Source organism: Nannobrachium achirus (genome assembly GCF_963921795.1).
Source record: "Nannobrachium achirus genome assembly, chromosome: 7".
NCBI classification, from domain to species: domain Eukaryota; kingdom Metazoa; phylum Chordata; class Actinopteri; order Myctophiformes; family Myctophidae; genus Nannobrachium; species Nannobrachium achirus.
In genome coordinates, this window is record NC_137816.1 from 68871522 (window position 1) to 68896653 (window position 25132).

A 25132-nucleotide genomic window follows, 5' to 3' on the forward strand; every position below is an offset into this window, starting at 1 on the left:
CACACTGATGCGTCTTTTTGGTTGCATTTTAGAAATCCGAAATCTGCAAAAAACTAAATTCTGTCCAAGGAGAGAGAGAGGAGAGAGAGATAGAGCAAGGGACCCAGTGGTCCGATAATAAATAGGAAACAGGCGGCAGTGTGCAAATGTGATTGACATAATGTGAGGTTGATTTTTTTTCGCACTCCGAAATTCACTCCTTTATTTGGACGAAAAAACGCAGCAGTGTGCAACGACCTTAACACATCGGGTGCCCACGTGGTGTCTACAAGTAAATTTCTTTGATGTCGCTGGAGGCCCACGACGCGTTTGACGCGTTGTACAGTAAACTATACTGTACTGTAGCTACTGCACTTGGCTACCGCGGTGATGAAGCAAACTCCATTTCCCAACATGCAGCGCGCAATTACGTCATCCGGACGCGCTGTGTGTCTCGTTGACTTCCTGTTTATCGGCTGCACAAAAATGCTGTTTTCTCCTAATCTAGCTTTTAAATCACTTTCATTTCAAAACGGCAGCCTCTTCTACCGGCCGTCACACAAACAATGTGGCTCAGAATTGATAAAAAACGGTCCTGACTGAAAGAGAAGATTTTCGCGAAATAAACAGGACATACTCCGATTACATTTACTCGGATTACTTTTCTCGCCAGTACTCTCGCTGGTAGGTAAAATGACGCGTTGCCATGGGCACCAGCAACACACACACGTCATACATCCGGGAACCCGATGTGTTAAGGGTTGCCCACCTGCCCCTCGGGGCAGGGGAAATAAAACTTTGGGGCGGGTGGAGTTTGCCAGAGCGTGATGTCAGAGCGACAAACACATTCTGTTAGAGCGGTTCCCCTGACATCACAGTGATGTCAGAGCGACAAACACATTCTGTTAGAGCGGTTCCCCTGACATCACAGTGATGTCACAGCGACAAACACATTCTGTTAGAGAGGTTTCCCTGACATCACAGTGATGTCACAGTGACAAACCCATAGACCGTAAAAAAGTGCAGAGTCAGCATGTGCCGTTTCTGCAACCTTCTGTCACAACAAACGGCCGTGGCTGGAGTCCAAGTCTAGTAGTTAGCAGAGTCCACAGGACATCCATAACAAAGCTTACTATGCCTTTAAAGCTATACTGTGTAAGTTGCTCAACTAGTGGTCAGTAGCGGTATAGCAAACCGCGGTCGCGTCTGCTTTTTTCGGCCGTTTTTCGCCGCAAACCGGGCCTTCAGACCACCGCGTCCGCCTCCCCTCACCGAGACGCATCCTCTCCGATCAGGCGTTCAGGAGTTACGGACTCCTTCACCAGAGTAAATGCTGTTGTTATGTTGAGGCAAGCTACTTCCTGAGAAGACGGCAAGACGCGCAGTGATTGGCCGGCAGTGTATGATCCGCGCTGTGATTGGCCGGTAGTGTATGATCTGGGAGACACGTATACGGAATGATGCAGATGACGTAATTTTGCCGGCCACACGGCTCAGTAGAAAACATACAGTATAAAGAAAAGGCATTTTGGGCTGAAATGAACAGAGTGGGTGTTCTAAAACTTTAGCGATTTAATAATTAGGACAATTTTAAGATTTGTTTTATTAAAAAAGTGACATAGTATAGCTTTAACTCCGGGCTCCACTGGCGGCGTCGCGCTGCTCTGCGTCTTGACGGCGTCATTGACGCCTTCACATTGACATCCGACTGGCTCCACTGAACGTGAATGTGTTGATATTTCAATCAAAGATCATAGGATATTCGCATTATCAACTGTAGTGTTATATATGCCTAATTATAATAATTTATGCTGTGTAGTGCCGGAAAAAAGTAGCAGATCTACAAGCTCACAACACGTCGCGTGCATGAATCTGTCATCATGCAGTTTCGGTGCACCAGCGCAGCCAGCCAGCCATGAAAAAAATGTACATCCTAAAAATCTGTCTTTAGTGTTCAGACTCAGTCACTCACTGCTGGCCTGTTTTTAGGAGGAAGAATTGAGAAAGTTGTTTCCTAGCCTGTTGTGATTAGCCTATACATAATTGTATCAAGTGGGAATAAGACCACTGTAATTACATAAAAAATATGCTAGGAATTTTGGGACATCTAGTCACCCTTGTGAATGGCGTGAATGGATATCCAACAGCAGAAAGGCACGTATTTACATTTAAATATGCAATGACATTACATTTAATCATAATTTATACATGACTGGACGTCAACAAATTTAACCGGGGCAATTTTTGAGTTTGGACGCCGTCAAGGGAGCGTCCGACGTTGCCGTTGCCGTCAGCAGTGGAGCTCGCTTCATTGATTAAAACGGGAGCGTTCGTTCCCAACGTTGACGTTGCAATGATATATATAGTTTATTTTCAGTGCCTTATACAGAACACAAAAAAATCACTTTGCACACATTTTGAGGTTTGACGTTGACGTGGCGCTCGACGCGCTCGGTGGAGCCATGGGGTTAGGAATTGTGCCATTCTGTCAGCTCAGCTGTCCTCCCCTCCTCAGTGGGATGAGCTGTTGATCTGAACATCCACACCGGCACTGGCTATTATTTAAGCTCTGTTGTCTGACTTTGTTTCACCTGTACAGTTCCTGGTCAAAAACACACACAGTGGTCAGACTTACAGCTCCACACACACACACACACACACAGTGGTCAGACTTACAGCTCCTCTCCTCGTTGGCGGGCTTGGCAGGAACCTCCTCCACACAGTCTGCTGGGAACCAGCCCACCTGGCCGCGGGCACTGCCCTCCCAGTACCCCCCCTCTCCTACGTTATGCACTGTGGAGGAGAGGAGAGGAGAGGAGAGGAGAGGTTAATATATATACCTGTACCCCCCCTCTCCTACGTTATGCACTGTGGAGGAGAGGAGAGGAGAGGAGAGGAGAGGAGAGGAGAGGAGAGGTTAATATATATACCTGTACCCCCCCTCTCCTACGTTATGCACTGTGGAGGAGAGGAGAGGAGAGGAGAGGAGACGTTAATATATATGTCACGGTTAGATAGAGAAACGGTTAGATAGAGAAACGGAGCGCTCGCCGTGCAGCACGGGGGCGGAACAAGCGGTCGCCCACAACAACGTCCTCCAGGCGGAGCCACTCGATTGTCCACGACATTGCAAGCGGCGCGAAGGCCAGCGGACCTTGGTCCTGCTCTTCGCCCCTGAGCGCCGCAGGCGCGAGTGGCCGCGAAGAGCGGGCCAGGGCCGCGAAGCCGTGGGGAATGCAATCGTTATAAGCCCACGATAAAGGGCCATAGTAAGCTAATGGCTAAGCTAATGGCTAAGCTAATGGCTAAACACCGCCCAGCTAGGCTAGTAAATAAAGAAAGAGAGTCGCAAACGAGTGACGTCAGCGTCTGCACTAGTGAATGGCTGACTGGCTGTTGTCGCCATCTGGTGGTGATTGGTGTGTGGTGAACTACAAAACGAGCGCTCTTACCACAGTCTCACTGAGTTACCCAAAATGACTGTAACATATATACCAGTACCCCCCCTCCCCGACGTTAAGCACTGTGGAGGAGAGGAGAAGAGACATTAGCTTACATCCCAGTACCAACCCTAAACATTATGGCCATTTGATCACATGGTGTGTGTGTGTGTGTGTGTGTGTGTGTGTGTGTGTGTGTGTGTGTGTGTGTGTGTGTGTGTGTGCGTCCTCCCCCTCCAACCTGCCTGGATTAAGAGTGTCTGATAAAGGCCTGAATTGTACATTTGTATGAGTTAATTTCATTAAAGGGATATTTCACTTTCAAAAAATCTAATCAGGCTTTTATGAACACCCAGGACAGTTATTGAATTTCTTCTTTCAGTATTTAGATATTTGATATTCATTTCCCCCCATTTTCCCCCTTCCAGGACCTTCCTATACAAACCCATTATAACTTCAAACTCCATTTTTAACCATGATAGATTCAATGAAAACACCTGTCCTTTTTTCTGGTGACGTATATCAAATATCTAAATACTGAATGAAGAAATTCAAAAACTGTCCTGGGTGTTCCCAAAAGCCTGATTAGACGATAAAATGACAAGGTCTTCAACGTTTTCAGGCCGAGGACCCCTTAGTTGAGAGACAGATGAAGCAGGGACCCCCACAACCTGTTCATAGATTCCATATAGTTTCATCCTTTGACAGCACAATCATCAGTGTATTTTGGATTCATGTCAATTTGTGTTTTCAGATATTTAACCACTTGAACCGTCAATACTTAATAAACTTGACCTTTCACTCTGTACTTAGTCTGCTCTTTTTCCCCTCTACACCAAACTCTGCCGAAAATAGCCGATCTACAAGCTCACAACGCCTCGCAGCGCGAGGCGTTGTGAGCTTGTAGATCGGCTATTTTTGGCTAAAGTTCTCAGAATATGGACGCTAGGGTTCAAGTGGTTAATATAAAAAAGGAGAAAAAGGTTTCTATCGCACAAAGATTTGAAGGACCCTTGTAGTAACTCTGAGGACCCCCTAGGGGTCCCGGACCCCCTGTTGAAGACCCCTGTTTTAAGCGACACACTTTGGACAAAGCCAGATGTTGGAGCTTCGGTCCTTCCAGGAACACCACAAAAAAAATCACACCCAATGTGAAGTGAGCGGTGGTTGTGCTTGCATAACGTCTTCAGACTAGGATATAAGTCTAGGATGTACAGGCTACACACACACACATTGCTATGGCAAAACGCTGAGGAGAAATGGCTACAGACACAGCCACTCTATGGAGCGGTTTACCACCGCTCAAAAACTACAACGTAAACAGATAGTTTGAGGTCCCCCCCCCCACACACACACACACACACACACACACACACACACACTGACCTTTGACCCGGTCACTCTTGTACAGGTGTATCTCGCCCTCGGCCTGGGGGGTGTAGGGCCGCACCGCCACAAAATGTCTGCCCGGAACCGCACTGTACAGCTTCCTCCTGGGGACCCCCGAGTCTGAGGGACCCCCCGGACTGAGAGAGAGAGAGAGAGAGAGAGAGAGAGAGAGAGAGAGAGAGAATGTAATTGTAATTTTGTATTGTAATTGTAATGTAATTATTAGGGCTGGGATGCGATTAAAAATGTTAATCGAATTAATTATCAGGCTCTGTGATTAATTAATCGCATTTTAATCGCACATCGATATTTGACCTGAGAAGCATTTTATTTTCAAGAAAAACACATTTTGTTGTACGAGTGAATCAACTATTTAAACGTTTTTTAAATCTAAATTTTGCATCCACTGGGCCAAGCCAAGCGCTCTGATTGGCTACTTCTCCCTTTGCGTTTGTTGTCTCTTCTTGGTTGGTGCATCGCCATGATCGGTATGCCCAAAACTGAAGGTTCTGTGGTGCAAAAACTAAGTGTGATTAAATGCGTTAATTTTTGTAATCGCGTTAATTTTCTGTAATTAATTAATCACAAGTCCCAGCCTTAGTAATTATCTACTTTTTTTTTCCTTACTATAATCTACTGCATAGTACTGTTCTACTGTTCTATCAGCCATTCGCAAACTGGCAATAACAAACCTAGCCCAGCCTCCCTGACCCTCTTTGTATTTACCTACTGTATATATATTTTTTGCACTGTTTATTTTATTTTAATTGACACACACACACACACACACACACACACACACACACACACACACACACACACACACACACACACACACACACACACACACACACACACACACAACAATGCAGTTAGAGACCCTCTATGGATCATTCATAGAAGTGTTTCTGGTCATTCAGTTACATTTACAGTCAGCAATTGTGTAAAAAATAACATTTTGTTTCAATGTGTCACAATGTGCCAAAGCATTATGTTACAATATGCCAAAACATTGTGTCAAAAATCCTTCCAAAATAAACACATCATCCTAAAAACAGCTGAATGGGCACGGTGTGACCTCACACTGTTGGTAACACATGCTTCATGTGGTGACACAGCACCCCTTAGTGGTCACTCTGTGTAAGCACACTCAGTCCAGATGAGCTGCTTTATGAAATGACAGAAAGACTGTTATATTGCTGGGGTGCCACACTTTTTGACTACTGCAGGGGTCTTCAACAGGGGGTCCTCCAAATCTTTGTGAGATAGAAACCCCCCCCCCCCCCCACACACTTTTTTTTTAGATTAACCACTTGAACACTAGCGTCCATAATCTGATAACTTTAGACAAGCTCACAACGCCTCGCACTGCGAGGCGTTGTGAGCTTGTAGATCGGCTATTTTTGGCAAAGAGCTCTGGAGGGGGAAAGGAGCAGACTAAGTACAGTGAAAGGTTCAAGTGGTTAAATATCACTGAAAACACACATTGACATGAATCCAAAATACACTGATGATTGTGCTGTCAAACAATGAAACTATATGGAATCTATGAACAGGTTGTGGGGGTCCCTGCTTCATCTCTCTCTCAACTAAGGGGTCTTTGGCCTGAAAACGTTGAAGACCCCTGGACTACTGATTATTAGGTCCTCAGTCTAATTAGTTTCTTAGATTGCCAACTATTTCTTTCCATTTATGTATTAATGTTGATGTATTACAGATACATTACCTTGCTTACTGGCAGTCGTGGAAAAAGTATTGACATTCTTTACTTAAAGGGGAAGACCACCCATTTTCAATATTGAACTATGTCATTAATATAACTTACAGGAGTTTTGTGGAAATAGAAAAAAAGTTCCCCCCCCCCCTTCTGTGTTGCCTAGAACTGGAGGATTGATTTTGGGGTTTGTATTGTAAAGTACAACTTGATGACATCACACCGTTGTACTTTACAATACAAACCCCAAAATCAATCCTCCAGTTCTAGGCAACACAGAAGGGGGGGGGGACTTTTTTGCTATTTCCACACAACTCCTCTAAGGTATATTAATGACACAGTTCAATATTGAAAATGGGTGGTCTTCCCCTTTAAGTAAAAGTATCAATACTGCAATGTAGATGTACTCTGTTACAAGTAGAAGTATGGAATTAAAAATGTACTTGAGTAAAAGTACAAACATGTTGGCATAACAATGTACTTAAGTACCAAAAGTAAAAGTACAAAATGTTTGAAAATAGCCGATCTACAAGCTCACAAGCTTGTAGGTCGGCTATTTTCAAATAGTCAAGGTATAACATATGGCTAAAGTGGATAATCTATGTTTTATAATGTATTAATGTATATCTGCAAAGTAACTAGTAACTAAAAGTTTTTAAATAAATGTAGTGGAGTAAAAGTACAATATTTGGATCTGATATTATATATATATTATATATAGTTGGAGGAGAGAGAGAGCAGGGGATGGACGATGTGGGGAGCGATTGAGGTGAGGAGCTACTGACCGGTGGTGGGGGGGGCAGACGTTTTCATTGCGGGCGGGGTGGGCTTTAGCGGTGGCTGGCTACCTGGCCACTTCCAGGTGTTTGAGAGTGTGAGAGGGCTCGGCTTTTTAAAAGGCTGATGCCCAATTTGGCCCTCGGACCGGCGTTTTACAGCCTTTTTTGTCCTTTGCTGGTGGGTCTTAATTTGATAGTTCACCTATTTTTGACATAAAGCTGTGTGAAATACTTGCCATTAAAACAGTGGTTAAAAATGTATTAATTGATTACCAGAGTCCTGTGGTCAGAGTTCTGGTCAGTTCAGGCCATTTGGCGTGGCCCAATCATTGAAAATAGATTAATCCACAAAACTAGCGTAATTTGTATTGTTGGCCTATTTCTACCATATAGAGCGAGGTTTCGTTCTGATCAGCTGCCTGCAAAGCACCTTGTTTTGGGGAAATATGTTGCAGCGGCGTAGTGATACTGGACACAAAAAATAGTACCATGTGACAGAGGGGTCAAAGTTGAACGAAAGTTGGTCTATTTGGTAGAAATAGGTCAACAACACAAATGAAGCTAGTTTTGTGGATTCATCTATTTTTAATGATTGGGCCATGAGCCCCTGCCAAATCACCGGAACTACTTAATATTCATCTAAAACTGACCAGAACTCTGACCATGTGACTCTGGTAATGGATTAATACATTTGTAACCACTATTTTAATGGCAAGCATTTCACACGGCTTCATGTCAAAAATAGGTGAACTATCCCTTTAATTTGGCTAACAGTGGGTGGACTAGTTAACACAACTAGTGGGGGTAGTGATGGCCTTAGTGGGGGGAAGTCATTCATATCTAAAATAGAAAATGAGTTTACTTAGAAAATGAATGTACTTAGTTACTTTACACCACTGCTTACTGTAAATCGCTCTGCAGTAGGACAGTAACGAAAAAGTCGACTCAGTCGACGTCATTACACAAGTCGACTCCCACCAGAGAAAGTCGAAAGTCGAAGTTGAAAAAAAAAAATCTCTTGTATATTTTTTTCTATCATTATTCTTGCTCCATGTGTGCGTCTGTACAGCATTCAAACAGTAGGATTGCTTATTGTCAAGGACGGAATGATCCAATATTACAGTGCTGCATTACATTTGGTATAACATGGTTCTATTGTGAACATAGCAGATCTACATGCTCACCTGTAGATCGGCTATTTTCACAATTTCGGCCTCTAATATTTGACAATTTGGACAATGTTTAATTTGGCATTTTAGAGGTGTTAAAAAGTCCTTAAATTGTGAGAAAACAATGTTCCACATTAAGTTAATCATCTGGGGACGCCCCAAAATAATTGGGGGGTCGTGTGTGATGTGATGACGTCATCAAAAGATAAAGTCGACTTCAACTCAACTTTTTACTGAGTCTTTAATGCCCTCCTCTGGAGTAAGAGCGTCAAAATGCTTAAAGTATAAATTGTACTTGACCGTACAATTGTAGAAGATACTTGACCAAGTATCCACCCAATATATATACACCTGAGGGGGCTTTTGGAATAGCAGCACTGGCGTTACATACGATATAAGACACAGGCCTACGGGAAATAGTTGGGAAATGTCTCTCAGCCGCTGCGAGGCGTTGTGAGCTTGTAGATCGGCTATTTTCGGCAAAGAGCTTTGGTGTAGAGGGGCAAAAGAGCAGACTAAGTACAGAGTGAAAGGTCAAGTCTATTAAGTATTGACGGTTCAAGTGGTTAAATATCTGAAAACACACATTAACATGAATCCAAAATACACTGATGATTGTGCTGTCAAACAATGAAACTCTATGGTATCTATGAACAGGTTGTGGGGGTCCCTGCTTCATCTCTCTCTCAGCTAAGGGGTCCCTGCTTCATCTCTCTCTCAACTAAGGGGTCCCTGCTTCATCTCTCTCTCAGCTAAGGGGTCCCTGCTTCATCTCTCTCTCAACTAAGGGGTCCCTGCTTCATCTCTCTCTCTCAGCTAAGGGGTCCCTGCTTCATCTCTCTCTCAACTAATGGGTCCCTGCTTCATCTCTCTCTCAGCTAAGGGGTCCCTGCTTCATCTCTCTCTCAACTAAGGGGTCCCTGCTTCATCTCTCTCTCAGCTAAGGGGTCCCTGCTTCATCTCTCTCTCAGCTAAGGGGTCCCTGCTTCATCTCTCTCTCAACTAAGGGGTCCCTGCTTCATCTCTCTCTCAACTAAGGGGTCCCTGCTTCATCTCTCTCTCAGCTAAGGGGTCCCTGCTTCATCTCTCTCTCAACTAAGGGGTCCCTGCTTCATCTCTCTCTCAACTAAGGGGTCCCTGCTTCATCTCTCTCTCAGCTAAGGGGTCCCTGCTTCATCTCTCTCTCAACTAAGGGGTCCCTGCTTCATCTCTCTCTCAACTAAGGGGTCCCTGCTTCATCTCTCTCTCAACTAAGGGGTCCCTGCTTCATCTCTCTCTCAGCTAAGGGGTCCCTGCTTCATCTCTCTCTCAACTAAGGGGTCCCTGCTTCATCTCTCTCTCAACTAAGGGGTCCCTGCTTCATCTCTCTCTCAACTAAGGGGTCCCTGCTTCATCTCTCTCTCAACTAAGGGGTCCCTGCTTCATCTCTCTCTCAACTAAGGGGTCCCTGCTTCATCTCTCTCTCAGCTAAGGGGGTCCCTGCTTCATCTCTCTCTCAACTAAGGGGTCCCTGCTTCATCTCTCTCTCAGCTAAGGGGTCCCTGCTTCATCTCTCTCTCAGCTAAGGGGTCCCTGCTTCATCTCTCTCTCAACTAAGGGGTCCCTGCTTCATCTCTCTCTCAGCTAAGGGGTCCCTGCTTCATCTCTCTCTCAACTAAGGGGTCCCTGCTTCATCTCTCTCTCAGCTAAGGGGTCCCTGCTTCATCTCTCTCTCAGCTAAGGGGTCCCTGCTTCATCTCTCTCTCAACTAAGGGGTCCCTGCTTCATCTCTCTCTCAGCTAAGGGGTCCCTGCTTCATCTCTCTCTCAGCTAAGGGGTCCTTGGCCTGAACACGTTGAAGACCCCTGCTGTGTAGGGTTTAACTGTGGTTAATAAAAGACGTGAGGAACGGAGGAGAAGGAAGGAGGATACAAGGAAGGAGGATACAAGGAAGGAGGATACAAGGAAGGGAGGGGGGATCAGGAAATGGGTCACCTTGGTCCAGGCTCTCCTTCTCAACCTCTCCTTTCCTTCAGAGATCTGACATCAACTGTACATACTGTATATACAGTATGCTAAACGCTGACATCATTCTACTGTACATACTGTATATACAGTATGCTAAACGCTGACATCATTCTACTGTACATACTGTATATACAGTATGCTAAACGCTAACATCATTCTACTGTACATACTGTATATACAGTATGCTAAACGCTGACATCATTCTACTGTACATACTGTATATACAGTATGCTAAACGCTGACATCATTCTACTGTACATACTGTATATACAGTATGCTAAACGCTGACATCATTCTACTGTACATACTGTATATACAGTATGCTAAACGCTGACATCATTCTACTGTACATACTGTATATACAGTATGCTAAACGCTGACATCATTCTACTGTACATACTGTATATACAGTATGCTAAACGCTGACATCATTCTACTGTACATACTGTATATACAGTATGCTAAACGCTAACATCATTCTACTGTACATACTGTATATACAGTATGCTAAACGCTAACATCATTCTACTGTACATACTGTATATACAGTATGCTAAACGCTAACATCATTCTACTGTACATACTGTATGTGGGTGGGTGACGTGACGTAACGTTTTCGCTGTCCTCGGTGTCAAACATGTATAAATAAAAAATATATTTGTCAAAAACCTTCTGAATATTGTGCAGGACATTAAGCTTTATGTGAACTTACTCAAGATTAAAACATTTCATTCCTCATTTCTTCAGAATTTTCAACCAAACATGGCAAAACTCATATGGTGTGACTGTCCTGACCTTGTTTCTCAAAATGGGAACTTGAATAAAACTAAGAAAAAGAATTGCTAAAAATCATTTGAAAATGGATTTAGGCTAAAACAATGTCTATTTGTGAGCCTATATCTTTTCAAAGTCAAAGCATAATGTTTTCAGTCATTTCTGATCAAAAACATTTTGTCCCCCAAACCAAAATCATTTGGTGTGACACTAGTTTGGACAAATTAAACAGGCAATTATTTGGACACCTATTGGCTAGAGAGGTCCTTCTTCTGTAAGGCTATTCAGCACTCCCAGCACAACTGCAAGACAGGTGTCTGAGGTGAGTTATGATTTTAACATTTTCATGAAATGCCATCTTGTTGAAACTTTGACAAACTCACCACTTTGGATGTCTGTTGGTGTGACACCTTTTCATTAAAAAAAGCTTAAGTTATTTGAAGTTTTGGTCATATTTCCATGTAGATCTAGGTTGCTTTGTTATAGCTAGCAATGCTGTTAGCATGCTAATGTGTACATAGTAGCCTCAAGGTAAACCTAAATGCAGAAAACGTAATATGGTGTGACACTTAATCATAATGGTGTGACATGTCTGCTTGTCACGCCATATGACTTGATTGTCACACCATATGAGTTATACTGTATTTAACTACAGATATAACAATAAATAACAAAGTTCCATGTTTCTTTTGTACATTTAAACATTTGTTTTAAACATTTTTACATAAAATGTAATTTAGCTTCATTCAGTGATACTTCAAATTCATCAGACAGAGCAGAAACCCCTTCACAGAAACCTTAACATATTGTTTCAATCTAAACAATATTTTCTCTTTGTCTTAAACTATACATTCCATTTTCTTTTGTCAGCTGGAAAATGACAAGTGCTGAGAGAACGAGAAAGTACAGGGAGAAACTAAACAATGACCCAGCAAGGAGAGAGGAGCCAAAGGGGCGAGACTGCATTTTCTACGAAGAGCAGGAGGTTGTCTGTGGCATAGCAGAACCGCAACAAGGCAGCCGGTTTGCTACCCTCACCAAATACGACTGGCTGATGTACAATACAGTCTAAATGTATAATCTAATCTGATCTAATACTTTTGTACTTTCACTCACTGGACTGGACAGTGGACAGTGTTAAGGTAGGACCCGAGACAAAACTAGCGAAAATAGCTGATCTACAAGCTCTCAACACGTTGTGCTGCGAGAGCTTGTAGATCAGCTATTTTCGGGGGTTGCGCAACCCAGCACTCTTTAGCTAGTGGAGATGTGGTGTAATGTCATGATTCCTAATTACATTTGTTCAACACAAAATGCTGTGTTCAAGTTCAGGAGACTTCGGTAAAAAACCAATTTACCTGAATGCTGAGTTCTGTTTCCACTAATTGGTGTTAATAAAATGTTGCCTTGGCTCCAAGTGTGGCTATGCGCCTTATTGTCTCTTTAGGATCCTTCTGCCGTGGGCCGGCAGAAGACTTAGGTGTGCGTAGCATTCCTGTGCACATCCTCATCATCCATCTACTACTACAATTCTTTCTTATCCCATGTTAAAGCCCTACAATAATATCCTGTTCAGAAATATTAAGGCCATGTTATCCTGGGTAATTGTTTAATCAATCAGTAAAGTTCAGTACTCACTAATAGGTAGGTTAAAACACAGTTTGCTTTGACACATGAAGATATGATCATACGGTGTGACACTAAATCATTTGGTGTGACATTCCAAATAGTGAAAAATCCTACCTTTATTAATGATTAAACCAAAAAAATGTTTATGGATTACATAGAGAATATTATCAGGAAGAGTCACAAATATTTGTGTAATTTTAGAGAAAGTTTTGACAGAATACATTTAAAATATGTCGTAAGATCATGAACATGGGCCTCACACAGAGTGTCGATTATGAAAAAAAATATACAGATATAATTAATTTTCAAAAAAACTATAGTGGATCACTGGTTAGTTATGATAAAGGACTTTGATAAAGTGAGTAACTTAAGAAAGATGTACTCCATTTTCATTTTATGAACAATTATTTTCATGTCACACCATATGACGATTTTAGGCACAAGTACAACAAACTGCTGAATAAAGTCTGATTCCAATAAAATATCTAAAAACAAAATGTATTTCCATAAGGTTGAGAGTGAGTAGAACAAAAGTAAATAACTTTTATGCCTGCAATTTAAAGTTTTTTTAAAAACACATTTTTTGGGGCGTCACGTCACTGACCCACATACTGTATATACAGTATGCTAAACGCTGACATCATTCTACTGTACATACTGTATATACAGTATGTACATACTGTACATACTGTATATACAGTATGCTAAACGCTAACATCATTCTACTGTACATACTGTATATACAGTATGTACATACTGTACATACTGTATATACAGTATGCTAAACGCTGACATCATTCTACTGTACATACTGTATATACAGTATGTACATACTGTACATACTGTATATACAGTATGCTAAACGCTAACATCATTCTACTGTACATACTGTATATACAGTATGCTAAACGCTGACATCATTCTACTGTACATACTGTATATACAGTAAACGCTGACATCATTCTACTGTACATACTGTATATACAGTATGCTAAACGCTGACATCATTCTACTGTACATACTGTATATACAGTATGCTAAACGCTGACATCATTCTACTGTACATACTGTATATACAGTATGCTAAACGCTGACATCATTCTACTGTACATACTGTATATACAGTATGCTAAACGCTGACATCATTCTACTGTACATACTGTATATACAGTATGCTAAACGCTGACATCATTCTACTGTACATACTGTATATACAGTATGCTAAACGCTGACATCATTCTATTGTACATACTGTATATACAGTATGCTAAACGCTGACATCATTCTACTGTACATACTGTATATACAGTATGCTAAACGCTGACATCATTCTACTGTACATACTGTATATACAGTATGCACATCATTCTACTGTACATACTGTATATACAGTATGCTAAACGCTGACATCATTCTACTGTACATACTGTATATACAGTATGCTAAACGCTGACATCATTCTACTGTACATACTGTATATACAGTATGCTAAACGCTGACATCATTCTACTGTACATACTGTATATACAGTATGCTAAACGCTGACATCATTCTACTGTACATACTGTATATACAGTATGCTAAACGCTGACATCATTCTACTGTACATACTGTATATACAGTATGCTAAACGCTGACATCATTCTACTGTACATACTGTATATACAGTATGCTAAACGCTGACATCATTCTACTGTACATACTGTATATACAGTATGCTAAACGCTGACATCATTCTACTGTACATACTGTATATACAGTATGCTAAACGCTGACATCATTCTACTGTACATACTGTATATACAGTATGCTAAACGCTGACATCATTCTACTGTACATACTGTATATACAGTATGCTAAACGCTGACATCATTCTACTGTACATACTGTATATACAGTATGCTAAACGCTGACATCATTCTACTGTACACACTGTATATACAGTATGCTAAACGCTGACATCATTCTACTGTACACACTGTATATACAGTATGCTAAACGCTGACATCATTCTACTGTACACACTGTATATACAGTATGCTAAACGCTGACATCATTCTACTGTACACACTGTATATACAGTATGCTAAACGCTGACATCATTCTACTGTACAAACTGTATATACAGTATGCTAAACGCTGACATCATTCTACTGTACACACTGTATATACAGTATGCTAAACGCTGACATCATTCTACTGTACACACTGTATAAACGCTGACATCATTCTACTGTACACACTGTATATACAGTATGCTAAACGCTGACATCATTCTACTGTACACACTGTATATACAGTATGCTAAACGCTGACATCATTCTACTGTACACACTGTATATACAGTATGCTAAACGCTGACATCATTCTACTGTACACACTGTATATACAGTATGCTAAACGCTGACATCATTCTACTGTACACACTGTATATACAGTATGCTAAACGCTGACATCATTCTACTGTACACACTGTATATACAGTATGCTAAACGCTGACATCATTCTACTGTACACACTGTATATACAGTATGCTAAACGCTGACATCATTCTACTGTACACACTGTATATACAGTATGCTAAACGCTGACATCATTCTACTGTACACACTGTATATACAGTATGCTAAACGCTGACATCATTCTACTGTACACACTGTATATACAGTATGCTAAACGCTGACATCATTCTACTGTACACACTGTATATACAGTATGCTAAACGCTGACATCATTCTACTGTACACACTGTATATACAGTATGCTAAACGCTGACATCATTCTACTGTACACACTGTATATACAGTATGCTAAACGCTGACATCATTCTACTGTACACACTGTATATACAGTATGCTAAACGCTGACATCATTCTACTGTACACACTGTATATACAGTATGCTAAACGCTGACATCATTCTACTGTACATACTGTATATACAGTATGCTAAACGCTGACATCATTCTACTGTACATACTGTGTATACAGTATGCTAAACGCTGACATCATTCTACTGTACATACTGTATATACAGTATGCTAAACGCTGACATCATTCTACTGTACATACTGTATATACAGTATGCTAAACGCTGACATCATTCTACTGTACATACTGTGTATACAGTATGCTAAACGCTGACATCATTCTACTGTACATACTGTATATACAGTATGCTAAACGCTGACATCATTCTACTGTACATACTGTATATACAGTATGCTAAACGCTGACATCATTCTACTGTACATACTGTATATACAGTATGCTAAACGCTGACATCATTCTACTGTACACACTGTGTATACAGTATGCAAACGCTGACATCATTCTACTGTACATACTGTATATACAGTATGCTAAACGCTGACATCATTCTACTGTACATACTGTGTATACAGTATGCTAAACGCTGACATCATTCTACTGTACATACTGTATATACAGTATGCTAAACGCTGACATCATTCTACTGTACATACTGTATATACAGTATGCTAAACGCTGACATCATTCTACTGTACATACTGTGTATACAGTATGCTAAACGCTGACATCATTCTACTGTACATACTGTGTATACAGTATGCTAAACGCTGACATCATTCTACTGTACATACTGTGTATACAGTATGCTAAACGCTGACATCATTCTACTGTACATACTGTGTATACAGTATGCTAAACGCTGACATCATTCTACTGTACATACTGTATATACAGTATGCTAAACGCTGACATCATTCTACTGTACATACTGTGTATACAGTATGCTAAACGCTGACATCATTCTACTGTACATACTGTATATACAGTATGCTAAACGCTGACATCATTCTACTGTACATACTGTATATACAGTATGCTAAACGCTGACATCATTCTACTGTACATACTGTGTATACAGTATGCTAAACGCTGACATCATTCTACTGTACATACTGTGTATACAGTATGCTAAACGCTGACATCATTCTACTGTACATACTGTATATACAGTATGCTAAACGCTGACATCATTCTACTGTACATACTGTATATACAGTATGCTAAACGCTGACATCATTCTACTGTACATACTGTATATACAGTATGCTAAACGCTGACATCATTCTACTGTACATACTGTATATACAGTATGCTAAACGCTGACATCATTCTACTGTACATACTGTATATACAGTATGCTAAACGCTGACATCATTCTACTGTACATACTGTATATACAGTATGCTAAACGCTGACATCATTCTACTGTACATACTGTATATACAGTATGCTAAACGCTGACATCATTCTACTGTACATACTGTATATACAGTATGCTAAACGCTGACATCATTCTACTGTACATACTGTATATACAGTATGCTAAACGCTGACATCATTCTACTGTACATACTGTATATACAGTATGCTAAACGCTGACATCATTCTACTGTACATACTGTATATACAGTATGCTAAACGCTGACATCATTCTACTGTACATACTGTATATACAGTATGCTAAACGCTGACATCATTCTACTGTACATACTGTATATACAGTATGCTAAACGCTGACATCATTCTACTGTACATACTGTATATACAGTATGCTAAACGCTGACATCATTCTACTGTACATACTGTATATACAGTATGCTAAACGCTGACATCATTCTACTGTACATACTGTATATACAGTATGCTAAACGCTGACATCATTCTACTGTACATACTGTATATACAGTATGCTAAACGCTGACATCATTCTACTGTACATACTGTATATACAGTATGCTAAACGCTGACATCATTCTACTGTATATACTGTATATACAGTATGCTAAACGCTGACATCATTCTACTGTACATACTGTATATACAGTATGCTAAACGCTGACATCATTCTACTGTATATACTGTATATACAGTATGCTAAACGCTGACATCATTCTACTGTACATACTGTATATACAGTATGCTAAACGCTGACATCATTCTACTGTACATACTGTATATACAGTATGCTAAACGCTGACATCATTCTACTGTACATACTGTATATACAGTATGCTAAACGCTGACATCATTCTACTGTACATACTGTATATACAGTATGCTAAACGCTGACATCATTCTACTGTACATACTGTATATACAGTATGCTAAACGCTGACATCATTCTACTGTACATACTGTATATACAGTATGCTAAACGCTGACATCATTCTACTGTACATACTGTATATACAGTATGCTAAACGCTGACATCATTCTACTGTACATACTGTATATACAGTATGCTAAACGCTGACATCATTCTACTGTACATACTGTATATACAGTATGCTAAACGCTGACATCATTCTACTGTACATACTGTATATACAGTATGCTAAACGCTGACATCATTCTACTGTACATACTGTATATACAGTATGCTAAACGCTGACATCATTCTACTGTACATACTGTATATACAGTATGCTAAACGCTGACATCATTCTACTGTACATACTGTGTATACAGTATGCTAAACGCTGACATCATTCTACTGTACATACTGTATATACAGTATGCTAAACGCTGACATCATTCTACTGTACATACTGTATATACAGTATGCTAAACGCTGACATCATTCTACTGTACATACTGTATATACAGTATGCTAAACGCTGACATCATTCTACTGTACATACTGTATATACAGTATGCTAAACGCTGACATCATTCTACTGTACATACTGTATATACAGTATGCTAAACGCTGACATCATTCTACTGTACATACTGTGTATACAGTATGCTAAACGCTGACATCATTCTACTGTACATACTGTGTATACAGTATGCTAAACGCTGACATCATTCTACTGTACATACTGTATATACAGTATGCTAAACGCTGACATCATTCTACTGTACATACTGTATATACAGTATGCTAAACGCTGACATCATTCTACTGTACATACTGTATATACAGTATGCTAAACGCTGACATCATTCTACTGTACATACTGTATATACAGTATGCTAAACGCTGACATCATTCTACTGTACATACTGTATATACAGTATGCTAAACGCTGACATCATTCTACTGTACATACTGTATATACAGTATGCTAAACGCTGACATCATTCTACTATACATACTGTATATACAGTATGCTAAACGCTGACATCATTCTACTGTACATACTGTATATACAGTATGCTAAACGCTGACATCATTCTACTGTACATACTGTGTATACAGTATGCTAAACGCTGACATCATTCTACTGTACATACTGTATATACAGTATGCTAAACCTTACACTGTCTACACAGTATGCTAAACGCTGACATCATTCTACTGTACATACTGTATACTACAGAATGCTAAACGCTGACATCATTCTACTGTACATACTGTATATACAGTATGCTAAACGCCTGACATCATAATGCTAAAGTGCCTCATATGTACATACTGTATATACAGTATGCTAAACGCTGACATCATTCTACTGTACATACTGTATATACAGTATGCTAAACGCTGACATCATTCTACTGTACATACTGTATATACAGTATGCTAAACGCTGACATCATTCTACTGTACATACTGTATATACAGTATGCTAAACGCTGACATCATTCTACTGTACATACTGTATATACAGTATGCTAAACGCTGACATCATTCTACTGTACATACTGTATATACAGTATGCTAAACGCTGACATCATTCTACTGTACATACTGTATATACAGTATGCTAAACGCTGACATCATTCTACTGTACATACTGTATATACAGTATGCTAAACGCTGACATCATTCTACTGTACATACTGTATATACAGTATGCTAAACGCTGACATCATTCTACTGTACATACTGTATATACAGTATGCTAAACGCTGACATCATTCTACTGTACATACTGTATATACAGTATGCTAAACGCTGACATCATTCTACTGTACATACTGTATATACAGTATGCTAAACGCTGACATCATTCTACTGTACATACTGTATATACAGTATGCTAAACGCTGACATCATTCTACTGTACATACTGTATATACAGTATGCTAAACGCTGACATCATTCTACTGTACATACTGTAGTTATACAGTATGCTAAACGCTGACATCATTCTACTGTACATACTGTATATACAGTATGCTAAACGCTGACATCATTCTACTGTACATACTGTATATACAGTATGCTAAACGCTGACATCATTCTACTGTACATACTGTATATACAGTATGCTAAACGCTGACATCATTCTACTGTACATACTGTATATACAGTATGCTAAACGCTGACATCATTCTACTGTACATACTGTATATACAGTATGCTAAACGCTGACATCATTCTACTGTACATACTGTATATACAGTATGCTAAACGCTGACATCATTCTACTGTACATACTGTATATACAGTATGCTAAACGCTGACATCATTCTACTGTACATACTGTATATACAGTATGCTAAACGCTGACATCATTCTACTGTACATACTGTATATACAGTATGCTAAACGCTGACATCATTCTACTGTACATACTGTATATACAGTATGCTAAACGCTGACATCATTCTACTGTACATACTGTATATACAGTATGCTAAACGCTGACATCATTCTACTGTACATACTGTATATACAGTATGCTAAACGCTGACATCATTCTACTGTACATACTGTATATACAGTATGCTAAACGCTGACATCATTCTACTGTACATACTGTATATACAGTATGCTAAACGCTGACATCATTCTACTGTACATACTGTATATACAGTATGCTAAACGCTGACATCATTCTACTGTACATACTGTATATACAGTATGCTAAACGCTGACATCATTCTACTGTACATACTGTATATACAGTATGCTAAACGCTGACATCATTCTACTGTACATACTGTATATACAGTATGCTAAACGCTGACATCATTCTACTGTACATACTGTATATACAGTATGCTAAACGCTGACATCATTCTACTGTACATACTGTATATACAGTATGCTAAACGCTGACATCATTCTACTGTACATACTGTATATTACAGTATGCTAAACGCTGACATCATTCTACTGTACATACTGTATATACAGTATGCTAAACGCTGACATCATTCTACTGTACATACTGTATATACAGTATGCTAAACGCTGACATCATTCTACTGTACATACTGTATATACAGTATGCTAAACGCTGACATCATTCTACTGTACATACTGTATATACAGTATGCTAAACGCTGACATCATTCTACTGTACATACTGTATATACAGTATGCTAAACGCTGACATCATTCTACTGTACATACTGTATATACAGTATGCTAAACGCTGACATCATTCTACTGTACATACTGTATATACAGTATGCTAAACGCTGACATCATTCTACTGTACATACTGTATATACAGTATGCTAAACGCTGACATCATTCTACTGTACATACTGTATATACAGTATGCTAAACGCTGACATCATTCTACTGTACATACTGTATATACAGTATGCTAAACGCTGACATCATTCTACTGTACATACTGTATATACAGTATGCTAAACGCTGACATCATTCTACTGTACATACTGTATATACAGTATGCTAAACGCTGACATCATTCTACTGTACATACTGTATATACAGTATGCTAAACGCTGACATCATTCTACTGTACATACTGTATATACAGTATGCTAAACGCTGACATCATTCTACTGTACATACTGTATATACAGTATGCTAAACGCTGACATCATTCTACTGTACATACTGTATATACAGTATGCTAAACGCTGACATCATTCTACTGTACATACTGTATATACAGTATGCTAAACGCTGACATCATTCTACTGTACATACTGTATATACAGTATGCTAAACGCTGACATCATTCTACTGTACACACTGTATATACAGTATGCTAAACGCTGACATCATTCTACTGTACACACTGTATATACAGTATGCTAAACGCTGACATCATTCTACTGTACACACTGTATATACAGTATGCTAAACGCTGACATCATTCTACTGTACACACTGTATATACAGTATGCTAAACGCTGACATCATTCTACTGTACACACTGTATATACAGTATGCTAAACGCTGACATCATTCTACTGTACATACTGTGTATACAGTATGCTAAACGCTGACATCATTCTACTGTACATACTGTGTATACAGTATGCTAAACGCTGACATCATTCTACTGTACATACTGTATATACAGTATGCTAAACGCTGACATCATTCTACTGTACATACTGTATATACAGTATGCTAAACGCTGACATCATTCTACTGTACATACTGTATATACAGTATGCTAAACGCTGACATCATTCTACTGTACATACTGTATATACAGTATGCTAAACGCTGACATCATTCTACTGTACATACTGTATATACAGTATGCTAAACGCTGACATCATTCTACTGTACATACTGTATATACAGTATGCTAAACGCTGACATCATTCTACTGTACATACTGTATATACAGTATGCTAAACGCTGACATCATTCTACTGTACATACTGTATATACAGTATGCTAAACGCTGACATCATTCTACTGTACATACTGTATATACAGTATGCTAAACGCTGACATCATTCTACTGTACATACTGTATATACAGTATGCTAAACGCTAACATCATTCTTACTATATTTGTCCCAGTGCAGCTGACGGCTAGTCATTGCATTTTTTTGAAAGCTGGGGATCATAGCTACAAAATGATATATTGGTTGTGGAGATTGACCCAACAGTTTTGAAGATATGGCTTATAGAATGATGCCATGCTAAAAATACTACTTTTGAGATATTCAAGTTCTATATAAATGTCTAACCTGCAAATGACCTGACGATCTCTCACATTAATTAAAAAAAAGTCTTATTTACATGCAGAGTTAAGTGAAATGTAGCCTAGACATTTTGAGATGCATTTGTGGCTTTTTTCATTAAAAAAAATTAGCAGTAGTGAAAAACCATGCCTTCCGAAATGACTGCCCCTCAGTCATGCTGAGTCACATATATAAACAGTAAGCTAAACGCTAACCTCATTCTACTGTATGTAATGTAATGAACAATCTATGGTAAAGCATCTTGGATAAAGGCGCTATATAAATCTACCATTTACCATTTAGATTCTGGACTGCCTACCCAAAATGTAAATCCTGGCTAAGCCACGTACCGGTCCAGCTCTCACAGCCGCAAAGGAGAGCAGACTCCACAGCAGCAGAAAACAAACAGCTAAATGTGTGTGTGTATGTTATGTCTATTTGAGTGCTCACTTTTAAGCTACAGTGCTCACTGTCATTTATTTAGTTACTTTCCTCCGTACAGGGCAGTGGTTGGTGCCAATGTGTCGCGACGCCGGCATTTCTACATTGCAGTATTTTGAAGCATTCCTTTTCCCAACAACTAGCGAAAAAAAAATATATGTGACGGAGAGAGTCGCAGCCCCAGCCTTGAAGCCTCAAAAGTCTAGTATCTCCCCCTCTTTGGTCTAGTGGTTAAGATATTGGACCGGGTGGGGAGGTTCGGATCGCCTCCGTTACATTGGTGCCGTGACCCGGATTCGGGCTTCCCCGTAGGAGGAGGTCAAAGGGGGGTGAGTGTGACGGAGAGAGTCGCAGCCCCAGCCTCAAAAGTCTAGTATCTCCCCCAGACCAAAGATATGTCTCTTTGGTCTAGTGGTTAAGATATTGGACTTTCGCGTGGGAGACCCGGGTATACGAAACCGGGTGGGGACGTTCGGATCACCTCTGTTACATATATATATATACATCAGTTTTGTTCAGAATTTGTCGTCTCACATCTTTCCACAAACTATTATAAAACGTTCGATAGTGGGCTGGATAAAAGCCTGGTTCAATGAGCAGGATCGATAAGGTGCTCGTTATCAATACAAATATACAAACTCCATCCTCCGTCTTTCGAGGCACTCTGTGTGCCGCTCGTCGTGGAGCGAAGACATTCTGTGGGTCTTTGAGGGTTTACTGAAATCACGTGAAAAACGCTATTCATTTACTACAGCTGTAAATTGAGTTAATTCATTCGCTGTAATTCCATTTGGCGTTTGGCTTAATCAAAACGTTCCACATGCTTCCAGAGAATGAAGAGAGACATGCAGCTGAGCACCCTGACACCAGAGCATGCATGATCTGCGCTATACACGCTCAGCTAATGCCGTCAAGGCCTGGACTTATTTAACGCAGGGGTCTTCAACGTTGAGAGAGAGATGAAGCAGGGACCCCCAAAATCTGTTCATAGATTCCATATAGTTTCATTGTTTGACAGCACAATCATCAGTGTATTTTGGATTCATGTCAATTTGAGTTTTCAGATATTTAACCACTTGAACCGTCAATACTTAATAAACTTGACCTTTCACTCTGTACTTAGTCTGCTCTTTTTCCCCTCTACACCAAACCCCTGCCGATCTACAAGCTCGTAGATCTGCTATTGTTGGCAACAGTTCTCAGAATATGGACACTAGGGTTCAAGTTAATATAAAAAGGATTGGAAGATTTGGAGGACCCCCTGTTGTAACTCTGAGGACCCCCTAGGGGTCCCAGACCCCCTGTGTGTACTGTGCACACCCCCCGGGTAAAGGACAGGACTAGTATTATATATTATATCCTAAAGTCAATCCAAAGACAGATGACTGACTGAAATAACACGTCGTCAGTCCTGTGATGAAAAGAATGAACAAATCTTCCATGTTCAAACTGATGTCAGATCACAGCCCTCTGAAAGGCCTTTGACATGTACTGTACGTACAGTATGTCACATGTCCACCCTCTCTCTCTCTCTCTCTCTCTCTCTCTCTCTCTCTCTCTCTCTCTCTCTCTCTCTTCAATCTGTCCATTCCTTTTCTTTCTCTCCACCTCATTCGTCATTGTTTGCTTTGTATACGCTCTGACATCATCTCCCCTCCCCTCTCCTCTCCTCTCCTCTCCTCTCCTCTCCTCTCCTCTCCTCTCCTCTCCTCTCCTCTCCTCACCTCTCCTCTCCTCTCTCCTCTCCTCCCCTCCCCTCCCCTCTCCTCTCCTCTCCTCTCCTCTCCTCCCCCTCTCCCCTCCTCCTCTCCTCTCCCCTCCCCTCCCTCCCCTCTCCCCTCCTCCTCTCTCTCCTCTCCTCTCCTCTCCTCTCCTCTCCTCTCCTCTCCTCTCCTCTCCT

The 25132-nt window shown here is 40.2% G+C and overlaps 1 protein-coding gene across 1 annotated transcript in view; it reads right to left on the minus strand.

Moving 5' to 3' along the window:
- shank2a (SH3 and multiple ankyrin repeat domains 2a) overlaps positions 1 to 25132 on the minus strand; it is a gene marked incomplete at its 5' end in the record, with an annotated part of 314465 nt that overhangs the window by 144468 nt on the left and 144865 nt on the right. Inside the window, 2 exon segments of the mRNA XM_080730420.1 lie at positions 2656 to 2772; positions 4806 to 4945. Coding sequence (XP_080586546.1) covers positions 2656 to 2772; positions 4806 to 4945 — 257 coding nt within the window.